This window comes from Tursiops truncatus, chromosome 18 (genome assembly GCF_011762595.2).
Source record: "Tursiops truncatus isolate mTurTru1 chromosome 18, mTurTru1.mat.Y, whole genome shotgun sequence".
Lineage (NCBI taxonomy): Eukaryota > Metazoa > Chordata > Mammalia > Artiodactyla > Delphinidae > Tursiops > Tursiops truncatus.
In genome coordinates this window covers 3,799,160-3,815,050 of record NC_047051.1, presented here as the reverse complement: position 1 = coordinate 3,815,050, position 15,891 = coordinate 3,799,160, and the positions used below count along the sequence as shown (strand labels likewise).

Genomic DNA, 15,891 nt, shown 5'->3' with positions numbered 1-15,891 from the left:
GGAGACATAACAACTGACACTGAAGAAATACAAAGGATCATGAGAGATTACTACAAGCAACTCTATGCCAATAAAATGGACAACCTGGAAGAAATGGACAAATTCTTAGAAAAGCACAACTTACCAAGACTGAACCAGGAGAAAGAGAAAATATAAACAGACCAATCACAAGCACTGAAATTGAAACTGTGATTAAAAATCGTCCAGCAAACAAAAGCCGAGGACCAGGTGGCTTCACAGGCGAATTCTATCAAACAATTAGAGAAGAGCTAACACCTATCCTTCTCAAACTCTTGCAAAATAGAGCAGAGGGAGGAACACTCCCAAACTCACTCTACGAGGCCACCATCACCCTGATACCAAAACCAGAAAAAATGTCACAAAAAAAGAAAACTACAGGCCAGTATCACTGATGAACACAGATGCAAAAATCCTCAACAAAATACTAGCAAACAGAATCCAGCAGCACATTAAAAGGATCACACACCATGATCAAGTGGGGTTTATCCCAGGGATGCAAGAATTCTTCAATATAAGCAAATCAATCAATGTGATACACCATATTAACAAATTGAAGGATAAAAACCGTATGACATCTCAATAGATGCAGAAAAAGCTTTCAACAAAATTCAACACCATTTATGATAAAAACCCTCCAGAAAGTAGGCATAGAGGGAACTTACCTCAACATAATAAAAGCCATATATGACAAACCCACAGCCAACATCATTCTCAATGTTGAAAAACCGAAACCATGTCCACTAAGATCAGGAAAAAGACAAGGTTGCCCACTAAGATCAGGAACAAGACAAGGTTGCCCATTCTCACCACTATTATTCAACATAGGTTTGGAAGTTTTAGCCACAGCAATCAGAGAAGAAAAAGAAATGAAAGGAATCCAAATCGGAAAAGAAGAAGTAAAGCTGTCACTGTTTGCAGAGGACATGATACTATACATAGAGAATCCTAAAGACTCTACCAGAAAACTACTAGAGCTAATCAATGAATTTGGTGAATTAGTAGGACACAAAATTAATGCACAGAAATCTCTTGCATTCCTACACATTAACGATGAAAAATCTGAAAGAGAAATTAAGGAAACACTCCCATTTACCACTGCAACAAAAAGAATAAAATACCTAGGAACAAACCTACCTAAGGAGACAAAAGACCTGTATGCAGAAAACTATAAGACACTGATGAAAGAAATTAAAGATGATACAAACAGATGGAGAGATATACCATGTATTTGGATTGGAAGAATCAACATTGTGAAAATGACTCTACTACCCAAAGCAATCTACAGATTCAATGCAATCCCTATCAAACTACCACTGGCATTTTTCACAGAACTAGAACAAAAAATTTCACAATTTGTATGGAAACACAAAAGACCCCGAATAGCCAAAGCAATCTTGAGAAAGAAAAACGGAGCTGAAGGAATCAGGTTCCTACACCACATAGCTACAGTAATCAAGAGACTATGGTACTGGCACAAAAACAGAAATCTAGATCAATGGAACAGGATAGAAAGCCCAGAGAGAAACCCACACACATATGGTCACCTTATTTTTGATAAAGGAGGCAAGAATATACAATGGAGAAAAGACAGCCTCCTCAATAAGTGGTGTGGGGAAAACTGGACAGCTACATGTAAAAGAATGAAATCAGAATACTCCCTAACCATATACAAAAAAACCCTCAAAATGGATTGAAGACCTAAATGTAAGGCCAGACACTGTAAAACTCTTAGAGGAAAACATAGGCAGAACACTCTATGACATAAATCACAGCAAGATCCTTTCTGACCCACCTCCTAGAGAAATGGAAATAAAAACAAAAATAAATAAATGGGATCTAATGAAACTTAAAAGCTTTTGCACAGCAAAGGAAACCATAAACAAGACCAAAAGACAACCCTCAGAATGGGAGAAAATATTTGCAAATGAAGCAACTGACAAAGGATTAATCTCCAAAATTTACAAGCAGCTCATGCAGCTCAATATCAAAAACCAAACAACCCAATCCAAAAATGGGCAGAAGATTTAAATAGACATTTCTCCAAAGAAGATATACAGATGGCCAGCAAACACATGAAAGAATGGTCAACATCATTAATCATTAGAGAAACACAAATCAAAACTACAATGAGATGTCATCTCACACCAGTCAGAATGGCCATCATCAAAAAATCTACAATCAATCAATGCTGGAGAGGGTGTGGAGAAAAGGGAACCCTCTTGCACTGTTGGTGGGAATGTATATTGATATAGCCACTATGGAGAACAGTATGGAGGTTCCTTAAAAAACTAAAAATAAAACTACCATACGACCCAGCAATCCCACTACTGGGCATATACCCTGAAAAAACCATAATTCAAAATGAGTCATGTACCACAATGTTCATTGCAGCTCTATTTACAATAGCCAGGACATGGAAGCAACCTAAGTGTCCACTGACAGATGAATGGATAAAGAAGATGTGGCACATATATACAATGGAATATTACTCAGCCATAAAAAAAACGAAATGGTGTTATTTGTAGTGAGGTGGATGGACCTAGAGTCTTTCATACATCGTGAAGTAAGTTTGAAAGAGAAAAACAAATACCATATGCTAACGCATATATATGGAATCTAAAAAAAAAAAAAGGTTATGAAGAACCTAGGGGCAGGACAGGAATAAAGACACTGATGTAGAGAACGGACTTGAGGACACGGGAAGGGGGAAGGGTAAGTTGGGACGAAGTGAGAGAGTGGCATGGACATATATACACTACCAAACCTAAAATAGATAGCTAGTGGGAAGCAGCCGCATAGCACAGGGAGATCAGCTCTGTGCTTTGTGACCCCCTAGAGGGGTCAGATAGGGAGGGTGGGAGGGAGACGCAAGAGGGAGGAGATATGGGGATATATGTGTATGTATAGCTGATTCACTTTGTTATAAAGCAGAAACTAACACACCATTGTAAAGCAATTATACTCCAAAAAAGATGTTAAAAAAATAAAACAAAATTGAAACACCCCCCCAAAAATATAAACTAACAAATAAATAATAAATAAAATTAAGATTGCCCAGAAATACTAAGGAGAAAATTGGGCATGGATCAGTGGAGACATTCATTCATTCATTCATTCATTTTTCACCCTGTAAAGAATGTTTAAAAGGCTGTTTAGAAAAGGCCATTTAATCCCTGTTGCTTGGCCACAATTGAAATATTAATGTAAGGAACTCGCCTAGCACTTTCAGAATTGAAAGTGTTCCAAACAGCATTTTTCAGACAGGCTGAAATTGTACTCATCACAGCCTCAGCCCCCTTGATGTTTTTTTTTAAAAAAGGAAAAAGGCAAGATAGTAGGTGTAAATGACTAAGAAGGGCCCCCAAGGAAGCTCTGGAAAATTCAAGGGTTGGGGCTTCATGGAGAATGTCTTGATAAGAAGTCTAGACTATCTGTAATGTGCTGATTGTGAGGAAAACCAGATTACTGAGAAATCTTCTGAAGCCAGCACCTCCAGGAGACGAAAATGCCCGTGAAAGTTGGGCTGTTATGTGGGACGGGGACTCCAATGCGCGTCACTTCAGTCCACAGCACTAATTATCTACGACCCCCAGTGACATTCAGGAGTGACTCCTATCACAGACGCAAGAAATGCCATAGGGGGTGGCGGGAAACATCTTTAAGCGCCTAAAGCGAATTGTCAAAATGTGGACAGGAAGAAGACAGACACTACAAAGTCCATTACGTGTAACATCGCAAAGTTCTTACTCGGAGTGGGTTGAGGTGAACACGGCAGCACGAGATGAGCAGACAAGGCAAGCGGGCTGCCCTTTGTGCAGATCAGAAAAATGCATCTCTTTTTCTAGGTGTTCCTGTGTTTCAGCCCTACTGACCACTTTGGCTGGGCAGGCTTGTGCAGTGCACAACCTGCGCAACTTGGGAAAATTACTCGGTAGGAGTTTAGTTAGAGAGTGAGTGACGTGAACCTCTAAGTCTGACCTGCATATTCAACTGGAAGAAACAGACAATTTGGTAAAGAAATGGTTAACCACAGTTCCATGAGCAAACCACTTGTTCAATGATCTGAGTTGAGGATTTTAAGGGACCACATCAGAAAAAGTGGATATATGCCTCGGTTATTATTTCTGCCAAGAGTTGAGAAATCAGACACAAAATAACCCACAAGAGAAGGAGATATTAGCACCACACACAATGACCACGGCTCTTCTATTGTCCCATAGAGTGACTGCCTGCTTCCTCTTTAGGAAACACGTCTGGAAATCTCTTAGTCATGACGGCCGCGCCTTTATAGCAAAGCTATTCTTCAAAAGGAGGAACGAGGTGGCTGGTGGTGCCCCTGGGACCAAACATGAAATGCCTTTTCCACTTGTCCCTCGGCCCCATCCGCCCTGCTAGTCCCAGACAGCACGTTTATTTCACTTACAACGGAATCAGCATCTTGAAAAACAGGCTGACAACCCAGTGAGTTCATTGAGAGAGTTTTAATTACATTCCTGGCTTCCTCCCACTCAATCCCACATCCTCCCTGCTGCAGTGGCAGCATCTGAATATCCCCGAAGCAATGAACGAAAGCTCAGGAAACCTGCAGATTCCATGAGACATCCAGCCAGAAACCCTTTCGTTCGAGTCAAGATAAAAACAGATGGGTTGCCTAGGAATGTCTCCGTGCCCACCAAGCAAGGAGCCACCGGCTGCTGCCCAGGCTCTGGCCACCTCGGGGAGGAGGGTGTGAGTGACAGCAGGAGGGACACGCAGAAGAGGGCCTTCCCCTGTCCGTCTGTCTGCTGGGCAGAGGGAGGAGGGCGTGCAGTGTGGAGAAGGCATCCCGGGACTCCTGGCTTTTGATCCAGAGAACCTGGACCTGGAAGGTGTCCCCGGTTTCAAAGAGGCTGTGTGTGTCACAGGTCTCGATACATCAGGGGAGTATCTTTTTACTTATCCCTGAACAAAATCCTTCCTTGAAATGACCTAATTACCTAAAGGCTGTCCTCTTCAAGGAAGAAGCAGCCTTACTCACCTCGATGATGTAGAGGACCACGTTCTTGTAGAAACAGTACAGGATACACTTGGTCACCCGGTTGTAACTCCAGGCGCCGTGAACCAGCAGGAGCTTCTCCAAGTAGGAAAACTGAAAAAGGAAAGAAAAAGGGTCCAGGAGAGCCCATCACTTGGGAAGGAGAATCACAGAACGTCCTCTGGAGGAGGAGACTGACAGGGAGTGGAGGAAACCGGATTCTGCAGGTAACCCAAGAACATCATTCCCTCTAAAGGCAGAGCTTTCAGGCCAGGTGAGAATGACTAAAACCTCCTCTTAAATCTACGGAATTTTTCTTTTCCCCAAACGCACAGCTGGACTTCGAACGGCTATCCTTGTGACAATCTATTTATGCAACTTCTTTTTCAGGATCTTAATTATTAAAAGAAGGTGGCCCATCAGCACTGGAAGAAAAGAGCAGTGGGAATCAGATGCTTCTGCTGAATCACAGGTTTTATGATGACAACAGGAACAAGGGACAGGGACACTCGTGCACCAGTATCCTTGGAAACAGAAGGGATGCACATACACGCGCTACCTGTCTCCGCTGTCAGCCTGCAGGTTAAAGACAGTGAGACTCACAGACGCAGACACACACTCTGCCCGCCACTTCTATACCCACTTCCTTCCCCTTTTTGTGGCCTCCGACAAGTACATGGCCCCTCTTGCTGGAGTGCGACGCAGTCACCCATCCGAACAAAACACCAACAGGCAGCGGCTACTAAGCTGAGAGTGACGTAACAGCTTAGCTCTCACAGTCTGAAATATTCAGCAATATTCCAATAAAATACTTGAATCCTCCTTGTGGCAGGGGGTCACCACTCCAATCATATCTCCTCAGCCTCCCCTCCCCTTAGCCTGGCTTTGCTCTTTCTGTCCTCTTTCCCAAAGGTCCCCAAAAGTGTGAACAAGGGGCCGGAGGGAGGGAAATGGGTTGTTTCTCTGGGCTGTAGCCTGGGCGTACTCTGGCGTGTACGCACCGTCTGTGGGTGCAGCCCTGCTTAAATTCACAGTATATTCAATTGGCCTGGCCTGGTGCTGGATCCCTCCTTGGTTGCCTTGAACTAAAACCTTAGCTCCTGTTCTGAGTCGTAGGGAAGTCCACAAACTCAAACTCTGTTTACTTTCCCAGGAGAGATAACCAGGTTGGAGTGAGAACATCCACGGATACTAGAAATCCTGGTGCTATTGTAAATTTCGTATTCGTTCCAGATGACTTTTGAGATTATATTGAACTATCTGTAGAAAAGAAAGGCTTCCTGAAAATATAGTATCTTTTTAAAAATACTCTTTCAAGAGGAAGGCATGCAATAGTTTGCTTTAGCGCTAAGAAGAGGGGCTCAGTCCCACGTGAATCGCATCTCGGCGAGTTCCTGCAGATCGGGGAAGGCAGATGTCTCATCTACGTGCTGCTCGAAAAGCTGAATGAGACCCCAAAATGGGAGGAGTAGGTACATATGGAAAAATAAAGCCCTCCATAAAGGCTCATCAAGGATTCCAGAGGGGAACAGGGAATCATAAAATAACTAGCGAAACAAATAAAAAGGAAGTTTGCATTTGACCTGGACCCCCTGGAGTTCAGCCTTCAATGGGTACAGAGAACATCTGCTGGAATCATCCCGAAGGTGCTGGCTTGGCGCTACAGTGACTTCTTTTCAGGAAAAAAAAAACAAAAAACAGATCCTAAATCGAAATGCTATTTTCATGAGGTCTCTCAAAAAACATTAAGAAGGCAGGGGGCACAAATGACTCTCTCCCGAGGAGGGCAGGCAGCCAAGGGCTGGAGACCCAACACTACACGGGCGGCCCACGCACGGCAAAGCAGCAAGACGGGGCTGGCCGTCAGTCCCAGGGCCGCTCCTGCGGACAGAAGCAGGGGCCGGTGGGGAAGAAATAGAAGCAGAGCTTTGCCGACTTCCTCATTTTCCCAAGGACAAGTCTTCGAGCTAACTTCTTCCCTTCTGGAACGACTCTCCAGGGCACGTTCTCGAAAACCCAATCAAAAATGTATTCGTCCACATGAAAATAAACAGACCCAGGGCAAGGCGTTAACTTCAACCGAAGACACTGATTGTTTTATTAACTTCAGCTAAAGGAATTCAGCAAACTGCGGCATTTCCTACCTAGCAATTAAGGCGGAGGAAGCAAACTGTCGGGTGGAGAGGGTGTAGGGCAAGGAGAACGCAGCCCCCGAATAACGGGATCTCTGCCTAAGCGTGAACGGGACGGCGGGCAGGAGGGATGGCGGCCATATGGGGCCCCCCGTCAGCTCCACCCGTCAGCTCCCCTCCTCTGGCTTGCGCTGGATGGGCAAGAAAACCCCTAACTAGAGTTACAAAGTCCTGCTCCCCTCTCCGCCCTCCCTTGATTTTGATTTGCCTTTAATTTTGACTGGCCTTTAATAATCTGAAAAGACCAATTGCTCCAGATCCCACATCCTATTAGTACAGTTTCAATAAAGCAAGTCATGGAATCTCCCTTCCCTAGACATTTGAAAGAAAAAGACAGACAAATATTTGCCTGGAGCTCCTAGGAAATCTCTAAAGATCCTGCCAGCCAGATGATGCTATAACTCAAGTATTTAATAATGCTGGGGTGCATAAAGTCTACAGTTGCTGACAGACTGCGGGAAGCATGAGTCCCACAGGCCTTGGAGCAGTTGACGCGGCAAAGTAACTGGGCAGGTGTGCGGGGCTGGTCCCCCAAGGTCACGTGCAGGTCCGCTGTTCTCTGACCCTGGGGCCTGAGACCCATGGCAGGTCACCTATGGTGAAGGAGCCCCAGTTTCCCCACCCGTAAAATCGGAATTCATTCTTCCTACCGACTTCAGCAATCATCTTGAGGATTTATTTGAAATCAACAAAGGAACGAGGCTGGGGCCTCCCTGGTGGCGCAGTGGCAGAGAGTCCACCTGCCGATGCAGGGGACGTGGGTTCGTGCCCCGGTCCGGGAGGATCCCACGTGCCGCGGAGCGGCTGGGCCCGTGAGCCATGGCCACTGGGCCTGCGCATCCGGAGCCTGTGCTCCGCAACGGGAGAGGCCACAACAGCGAGAGGCCCGCGTACCGCAAAAAAAAAAAAAAAACCCCAAAGGAACAAGGCTGATTTCATGCACTTTTCGGAGCCATGAGGATCCTGCAGTTCTTCCCAGTGTTTGCACAACCACCAGCTGGGAGGGAGTTGGAGATGGGATCTAAGGCACAGCCCCGCTCCGGGAGGTGGAGCTCCCAAAGCCGCAGAGGACCAGCTTGACGCAAGCTCCTCCGTGTTTAAGATGCAGCCCCACAGCTCAGCCTGAAGGAGGAAAAAGCCATCATTACTGTGTCCACGTGGTTAGGTTAACACATTCTTCAAAAGACTGAACAGTGGAGAAATACGAGGGAACTATAGCCAACGAGCAGGCATTTAATCCCGGCACACTGTGACCCAGAGACAGGAGGAAACAGTCTGTGATCTCCACGATGTCTAGATTTTCCTGACGGTCGAGCAGCATCAACGGTCTAGATATGCACCCCAGGGGTCAGGAGGTTGGGTATATTTCCTTCACTTCTGGGCTGTCATTGTGGAGTGGACATTTCTTTCAGCCTCAGGCTGCCGGGACAGGAACTACTAAGGAGGTCAGGAGCCTCTGCTGAAACGTACGGTCCAGAGAGGAACGGGCTGGATGTGGCCGAACTGCCGGAGGCTATGAGCTGCTGACCGCAGGGGAACTGCCGCCCAAACCCAGGGCTCACGCTCCCGGCACTCCACCTGGCAGCAGTGGTCCTGGAGAGCCCTGGACACAGCCCCGGAGGGCAGCGGCAGTGAATCCCTGATCCCCCCTGACCTTAAATAGCTGCTGAGAGAGGGTTCCAGCACCTTCTGGAAGAGGGGAGATCAGGATAGGAATTGCAGAGAACGGATGCTACGAGCACAGCCACCCTTGGGCACGGGATGGCATTAGAAAAGGACATGCAGCAGCTGCAGAGTTGACGGGAAGAGATTATTATTTATAAAATCAGTGAGACCCATCTGTCAGGAATGACATCTCACCTGGACGACAGAAAGCCCAGCCTGCCCCACAGCTGGAAAGGAAACCCAAACCGCAGGACAGGGCCTCGTAACTGCACAAGATCGAGGCAACAGAGAAACCCAGATACACTGGTGGTTTCTCCTCCACGCGGCTTCCAAAGGGGGGGCAGGGGTCTAGGGCTGCACTGAAGGTCAAGCGCCAGCCAGGCCTTCGTGCCCAGCGGACCCTGTCGACAAGGTGGGACGGCGGGTCGACCACACCACTGACCTGTGCGATGGCGTAATCCGAGTTGTTGGTGGCCTGCATGCCCTCGTTGCCACTGATGCCCACACCCACGTGGGCCGTCTGGATCATCCCGACGTCATTGGCGCCGTCCCCGATGGCCAGGGTGATGGCCTTCACCCGCTTCTTCACCACATCCACTATCTCCGACTTCTGCAGAGGGGACACTCTGGAGGAGAAGAGAGAGGAGTTACGACTCTACGCGTCTTTCCAGAGGAAACAGCTGTAATCTACATTTCACTGCATTAAAAGGGCAGTTACTGGACAATTTCCAAATTCAATACAGACGTTTTAGGCTCATGTGCAAAGAAGCTTTCAGAAAACAGTAGCTTGTGGCTTTCAAGTATTTGCCAACTTCACAGATGAAAATACACAACTCAGACTAACTTAAAGCACAGCCCGTTGGTAATCGCGCCGCTCAGCGGGAGCCGTACGTGCAAACTCCTCCTGGGCACGTGTGCCCTCCAGAAGGACCAAGGCAGCTAAGCTGGTTACAGAGGTCTTAGGATGTGTCTTCCCGATAAATCAGAAAACTAGCACAGACCCCAGTTTGGCTTTGCCATCCGTCATACATAACCCGGGCTGGCAAGGGAATTTTCTATAAAACCTGCTTTCAGAGAAGGGAACGAAAATTGGCAGGGCTTGAGAAGTGCAGAAAGAGGACTGGTGTGAGAGGAAAGAAGACAGACTCCTCCATCCCTAGCCCAGAGATAGAGGCAGCGTTTGAAGGGCAGTCCCCAGGGCAGCAGGTCTATAAAAACTGAACTGCGCACAAGCATGGCCCCAAAGGAGAAGGTGAAGTAGCCAGTACCTAAGAGGGTTGGTTGCACCGCGAATCAACGAAGGTGGGCTATTTTCCATAAGCCCCCCGGGGAGGAAGAGCCAATATAAATCTATGGGGTCCAAAGCACAGCAGCGTTAATTATGAGAAAGTGTTTGTTCAGACTATAAGACCAGATAATAAAACAACATGATAAAACCACTAGTACATCAGGACTGACCTATTCTACATTTTACATTGGTAAGCTGATACTTGATCTGTGAAATTTACAGGTAAATCCCTAAATCACTCTGTCTCTCTCTCTCTCACACACACACACACAGAGCAAAAGACCATGCTGAGCTTCCCGGAGACAGACCTCCGCACCTACGTGTGGACTGCGCTTACAAGCTAGAAGGGACCCTCAAAGACTCTCTCAGTAGCATCTTTCATGTGGCCTCCAACCTACAGGAATACCTGTTTCCAACAGAAAACTTCAATTTCACCAACCCTGGAAGGAAATGTGTTTGGTGAGACAGCAAGCTGAACTCGCAGACAGGTATTCTGGAAGCCTTTGCTCGTTACAAAGAAATGAGGACGAACAAGTCGGGAAAACAGAATCTAAGTGTCGAAAGGGCTGTAGTGAGCCATGTCATGTGACCTACTCTCTCTTGTATCATTTTCACAGGTATTTTCAATGATGGGTTGGAATTTACTGCCTCCTTGCGGAAGTTGCAACCACTGAAAATTATTATTGCTTTTTTGTTGTTGATAAGCATAGTTAAAAGTCCTGATCGTGTCCTTCGGGTTAGAGCAGAACAAATGTAACTCTTCTTCCAGATACTAACAAGGCTGAAGTATGACGACACCCATCACCTCTTTCCTCCTAAAGCCCGGTTTCTGTTGGTTCAGTCGGGTCCTCCATCCGTCATTTAACAGGCAAGCTACAGACCTTAAAAAGAGCTTCCATGGAGGGTCTTCTAGACAGCTGAGAGCAGAACAGAACAGACCACCATCTCTCTGGTAGCAGATGACAGACCTACTTTAATGTAGCCTGAAAGGAAATTACTGGAAGCTTTCATTGTTTATCCCTGAGCTTCCAGTCGACTATGTGAAAGCAATTAAACAATGTTAACATACAGGCGTGTAAGCTCTGTCTGTTCCCTCCAAGTGCACGCAACTGCTACCTGGATCCAAGTAAATTTCTTATTGGCAGACGCAGCCGGTAATTCTCATTTGCTACACAAATGTGATTTCTCGTCCCGTTGTTGAACTCGATAGAAGCAGAGATCAAATGTGGTACAGAGAAAACAGCAGAGGATTCAAATTTAAATGGCTGAGCATGACCTTTTCCTGGGCCCCCTACTAATGATTTAAACGGGGAAATAATTCTACAAGTTCTTGTCTTTCATCAGTGAAATGGGGAAAATGATAACCGCCCACCTCATGAGATGGTTGTGATGTATCTATGTGAAGCCATATGTTACCTAGCAGGTGTGAAACAAATGTCTCCTACCTCACCCCAAAATCTCAATTATTGGAAAAAATAAACGGACACACCTGAGAAGTGCACGCCATCTGACCCACGATTCCCAGACCATGTGTGTGCGCCCCTGGGGTACCGAAGGGGTAATTACCAATGTCCAAGGGAAGCACAGCATCTGTGGGGCGGTACAAAACACCAGCTGGAAAGAGCTCACAGTTTCAGCATTAGCTCACTCTACATCCCTCTTTATGATCTAGCTTTGCGAAGCTGAGTGTTCATGGCCGCTGGGATACAAAGCAAATGCCCCAGGAAAGGTCACTGTGGAACAGGAAGTGAGGAGGGCAGCACCCACGCTTAGGTCAAGGTTTGAGAAGCTGAACAGTGCCCTACAGGTGCCCCCCACCTTACCATCGGAAATGGTTATGGTCGCTTGAGGATGAAAGGAATTAAGCATCATCTCTTTGCATTGAGGTGCATTCTTGTTTCAAACGTCTGCTCAGTGGTTAGGACAGAATCCTTCTTCAACTGTTTGACTTTACCTACCCAAGAGTTAGAAACTGTTCCGTTTTCGTCTGGCCTAGGGGCTTTACAAAGCAACGAGGAAGACACTAGGGACTCCGGGGATCTCCGCGTTCATCGTGCCTCTCCGTGATGACATCAGTCACTCTTCAAGGACAACTATTCACTCCTTGAAGCCTTGGGTTGGCCAAAAAGTTCATTCAGTTTTAAGTAAAAATAAAAGAGTTTTCACTTTCACCAACTTTACTGAACAACGTATTCATTAACCGAACGAACTTTTTGGCCAACCCACTAGAACTGCACCTAACAGCGCCATCATTTCATCCTGATCTCTGCTTCCACAGAGACATCACAAGGGAGCGTGAACAGACTCTTCAACAGCACTGGACTGGACTGAGGCTGCAGCTCCTTGAGATTCTATGTGCCACCCAGGTGACCAAGCAAGGTGACCAGGTGTGGTCTGGAGAGAAGGGAGCCCAGGGGCAGACGCCCAGCCATGCGAATATGGTGTTTTGGGAGGTTGAAGGGCCGAGGTGGTGGACCAGGGAAGGTGCTGAGAAAATCCGGGTTGCAGCTGTCGCTTTTCTTTTTGGGGTTTTAGCAGTAAGCCAACCAACGTTGAGACAGTAGCAAGTCCAACAGGCTCACTGCGCTTGCCTCTCTGAGATCCGTATCTCAGGTAGGTCCAGGGAAGTCCTGATGGCTTAAAGTAAAATCTATGCAAGTCCCAAAGCTGCCTTTTCCCAAAAAGCAAAAAGCAAAGAGAAACCCTGAGTGGGGTAAATAAACCAAGTCATATCCCAGTGTTTTGGAAGCATGAGATTCTCATCCACAATTCATTACGCCCTCAGCTGTCACGCCTCGAGAAAACATAATTCTAACACACACGAGGGGTTCAAAACAGATGTCAAACAGCTAATGTTTACAGAACTGAATAGGCTTCACTACGCGGAAGCCATAAGTAGTATTTTAGTAGACCAAGTTACCAGGAAGCAGTAACAGCTCTTTTTAAATCTTCATTTGTGACCTGGAATCACAAGTCACACTGAAGTAAGTAGTCCCAGCGTAGAATACATTCAATCCGTCTAATAAGAATTCCAGACCATATCTGAGCCAAGCTAGGCGCTGGGTCACTTGTATAACCTATTTGGGTGCATTATGAATAAAGATATCAACTCAAAGATCTTCAATCACCTGGAGAGGTATTCTACCCACTTTTTTAAGCTAACACAGCAGATTTTAATATACAAAACAAATTTTCCTTTTGATTTAAAAATATTCAGTATCCTGGAGTTCCTCATTTTATGATACATGTTCCTGAAATTTTAACTCACTTTTAAAAGTTATTTCAAATATAACCGTTAAGTAAAACCTTTGGTAACTACTTTTATAAGATTAGTGTCTATGCACTAATTTATTTGATCTACAAAAGCCCTGGTCTCAGAGTGAGTTTTTCAATTCGGATTTGCAATATCACCAGAGTTTCTAAATTTTGATATTTGCAAAATCAAGCTTAACCAAATCCCTTCCCTTCTCAGAGCTCAGTTGCCCCATTTGTCAAAAAGGGGCTGGATCTCCATGACTGATGTAAACTGAGCTCAGATGAACCAGGGGTGTTACAAGGCTCTCCACCCAGGGGCACCCAAGAGAACTTCGACCAGGACCACAACACTTACCAATCAACCAGACGCACTACACACGTCCACTAACTCGACTTCCAAACTTCTTTATTCCATGTGGACAGTCCTCATGACTGAAATGGACGTCTGAAGACCACTGCCCGAGATCACTGAGTCTCAGTATTTAAGGGACCATCAGAACCACCTAGAAGGCTTGTAAAAGTACACATTCAGATTCGGGAAGTCTGGGGTGGGACCCAGGAATGTGCACTTTGACAAGTTCCTGTTGACCCAGATGCTGCTGTCCGTAGACCACACTGAAGCAGCCCGCGCCGTTTCGGACAGGATAGCAAGTTCTCTCTCGCTCAGCGTTTTAATTAGCTAAGTTTATATTTCCATAGCACAAGAGTCATGTAAAATTTCAGAGAATAACAAAATTAATTAGCAGAAACAGTGAATTTCATCCTCTTTTATTTCAAGCTTGACATATGTAGGTGGTTCTTTGCTTTTAAACCCCATCTAAGTACAAATTTGGGTTGGAATTTCCTTTAAAATAGCTTCCTGTCCGAGTGCCTCACATATGTGGGTGAGAGGGAAAAATACTAACCAAAATAAGGTATACAAGACTTCCTAGGTTTTTTTTTTTAATGATGCAGAAGCCAACATATATGATTTCATTTGTGAAAGTTTCTGTTTTTCCGTTAAAGATACTATCCCATGAAAGAGATTTTCTTTGATTAAAAAACCACTGATGGGCTTCCCTGGTGGCGCAGTGGTTGAGAGTCCGCCTGCCAATGCAGGGGACACGGGTTCGTGCCCTGGTCCAGGAAGATCCCACATGCCGCGGACCGGCTGGGTCCGTGAGCCATGGCCGCTGAGCCTGCGCGTCCGGAGCCTGTGCTCTGCAACGGGAGAGGCCACAACAGTGAGAGGCCCATGTACGGCAAAAAAAAAAAAAAAAAAACCACTGAAAAAAGCATTACACCTAATTTCTTATAAGCAGTCGGTTATCCTGAATGTTTTAAAAATTGTAGCACCTTAAAAATTTCATATAGTTTAAAAAATTTAATACCATATAGAGTTTGTAATATACAAACACTTAACATATGAGTCTAAAATCTAAAAATAACTGCACGATCATATACCTGTTTAATAAATGTTTCCATGGCTGCCTTACTAACGTCCCTCTGACCCCTGTGTTCTTTCTCTAGATGTATCTGGTGCACTTACGTAGGGCCAGTGGTCCAGGCTTCATGGACAGTTACCCTCTTCTGGAATGTCCTACGTCTGTGCTCCGACCCAAAATGTGTAAGGCCGTCACACTTAACCACATGTCCCAGTTTGCAGTGCATTTCACCACAGCCTGAAGCTCCAAAAAGCAGCTTGGGATGGGCCCCGGAGCCCAGCAGCAAAGGCGGGACTCAGGGCAGACGGGTAGCAGGAGGATGCGGGCGTGTCTGGTGGAACCCAATTGGAGCCCGTGGGCTGGCTTATTTGTGGGCACAAAGAAGTGAAATTTAAACTCAATCACTCAATGGTTCTAGAGGAGACTGAGGTGCTCCCTCATCATAAAAACTTACAAGTAGAGAGGGGCTGTATTCTATTGGGTTGGGTTAACATCTTACGGAAAAACCTGAACGAACTTTTTGACCAACCCAATCCATGAGGAAGCCATGAGAGATGGTGCCTCGGAGAGACGCAACAGCTCAACGAGCACTCCAGGTTTTTTTTTCCAAAGAATACAGTGCCTGACCAAGAGGCAGCCTCACAAGTGGGGGCTAGTGCAGAACACACTCTAAAAAGCAGGATGGAAACGTGCAGAGGAAAATGCCGTCCACGAGCCGAAGGCTTTGAGAGAGTGGCACCCCACCCGAGGGGTCTTTCGGGGATGAGGGTTTCTAGCCATGGCGGCTTCAGCAGTAAAGGGTTCTGTCCTACCCCAGCATTTCCTCTGAAGATTAAGACCCTCCAATCATTTGGCGTTTCTCTCGATCCTTAAAAATTTCAAGGCCACATCTGGAATCGAGTGAAATAATGCCATCTGCAGCAACCTGGATACACCTAGAGATGGTCATGTTAAGTGAAGGAAATCAGACAAAGAAAGACAAATGTCGTATGATGTCACTTAGATGTGGAATCTTAAAAAAAATGATACAAA

The 15,891-nt window shown here is 45.9% G+C and overlaps 1 protein-coding gene across 1 annotated transcript in view; it reads right to left on the bottom strand.

Moving 5' to 3' along the window:
- LOC101335064 (phospholipid-transporting ATPase IB) overlaps positions 1–15,891 on the bottom strand; it is a 233,313-nt gene that overhangs the window by 56,104 nt on the left and 161,318 nt on the right. The window contains exons 12-13 of the mRNA XM_073795478.1: positions 9,335–9,518; positions 5,039–5,149 (exon numbers count right to left, since the gene is read on the bottom strand). Coding sequence (XP_073651579.1) covers positions 5,039–5,149; positions 9,335–9,518 — 295 coding nt within the window. The remainder of the gene's footprint in view (positions 1–5,038; positions 5,150–9,334; positions 9,519–15,891) is intronic.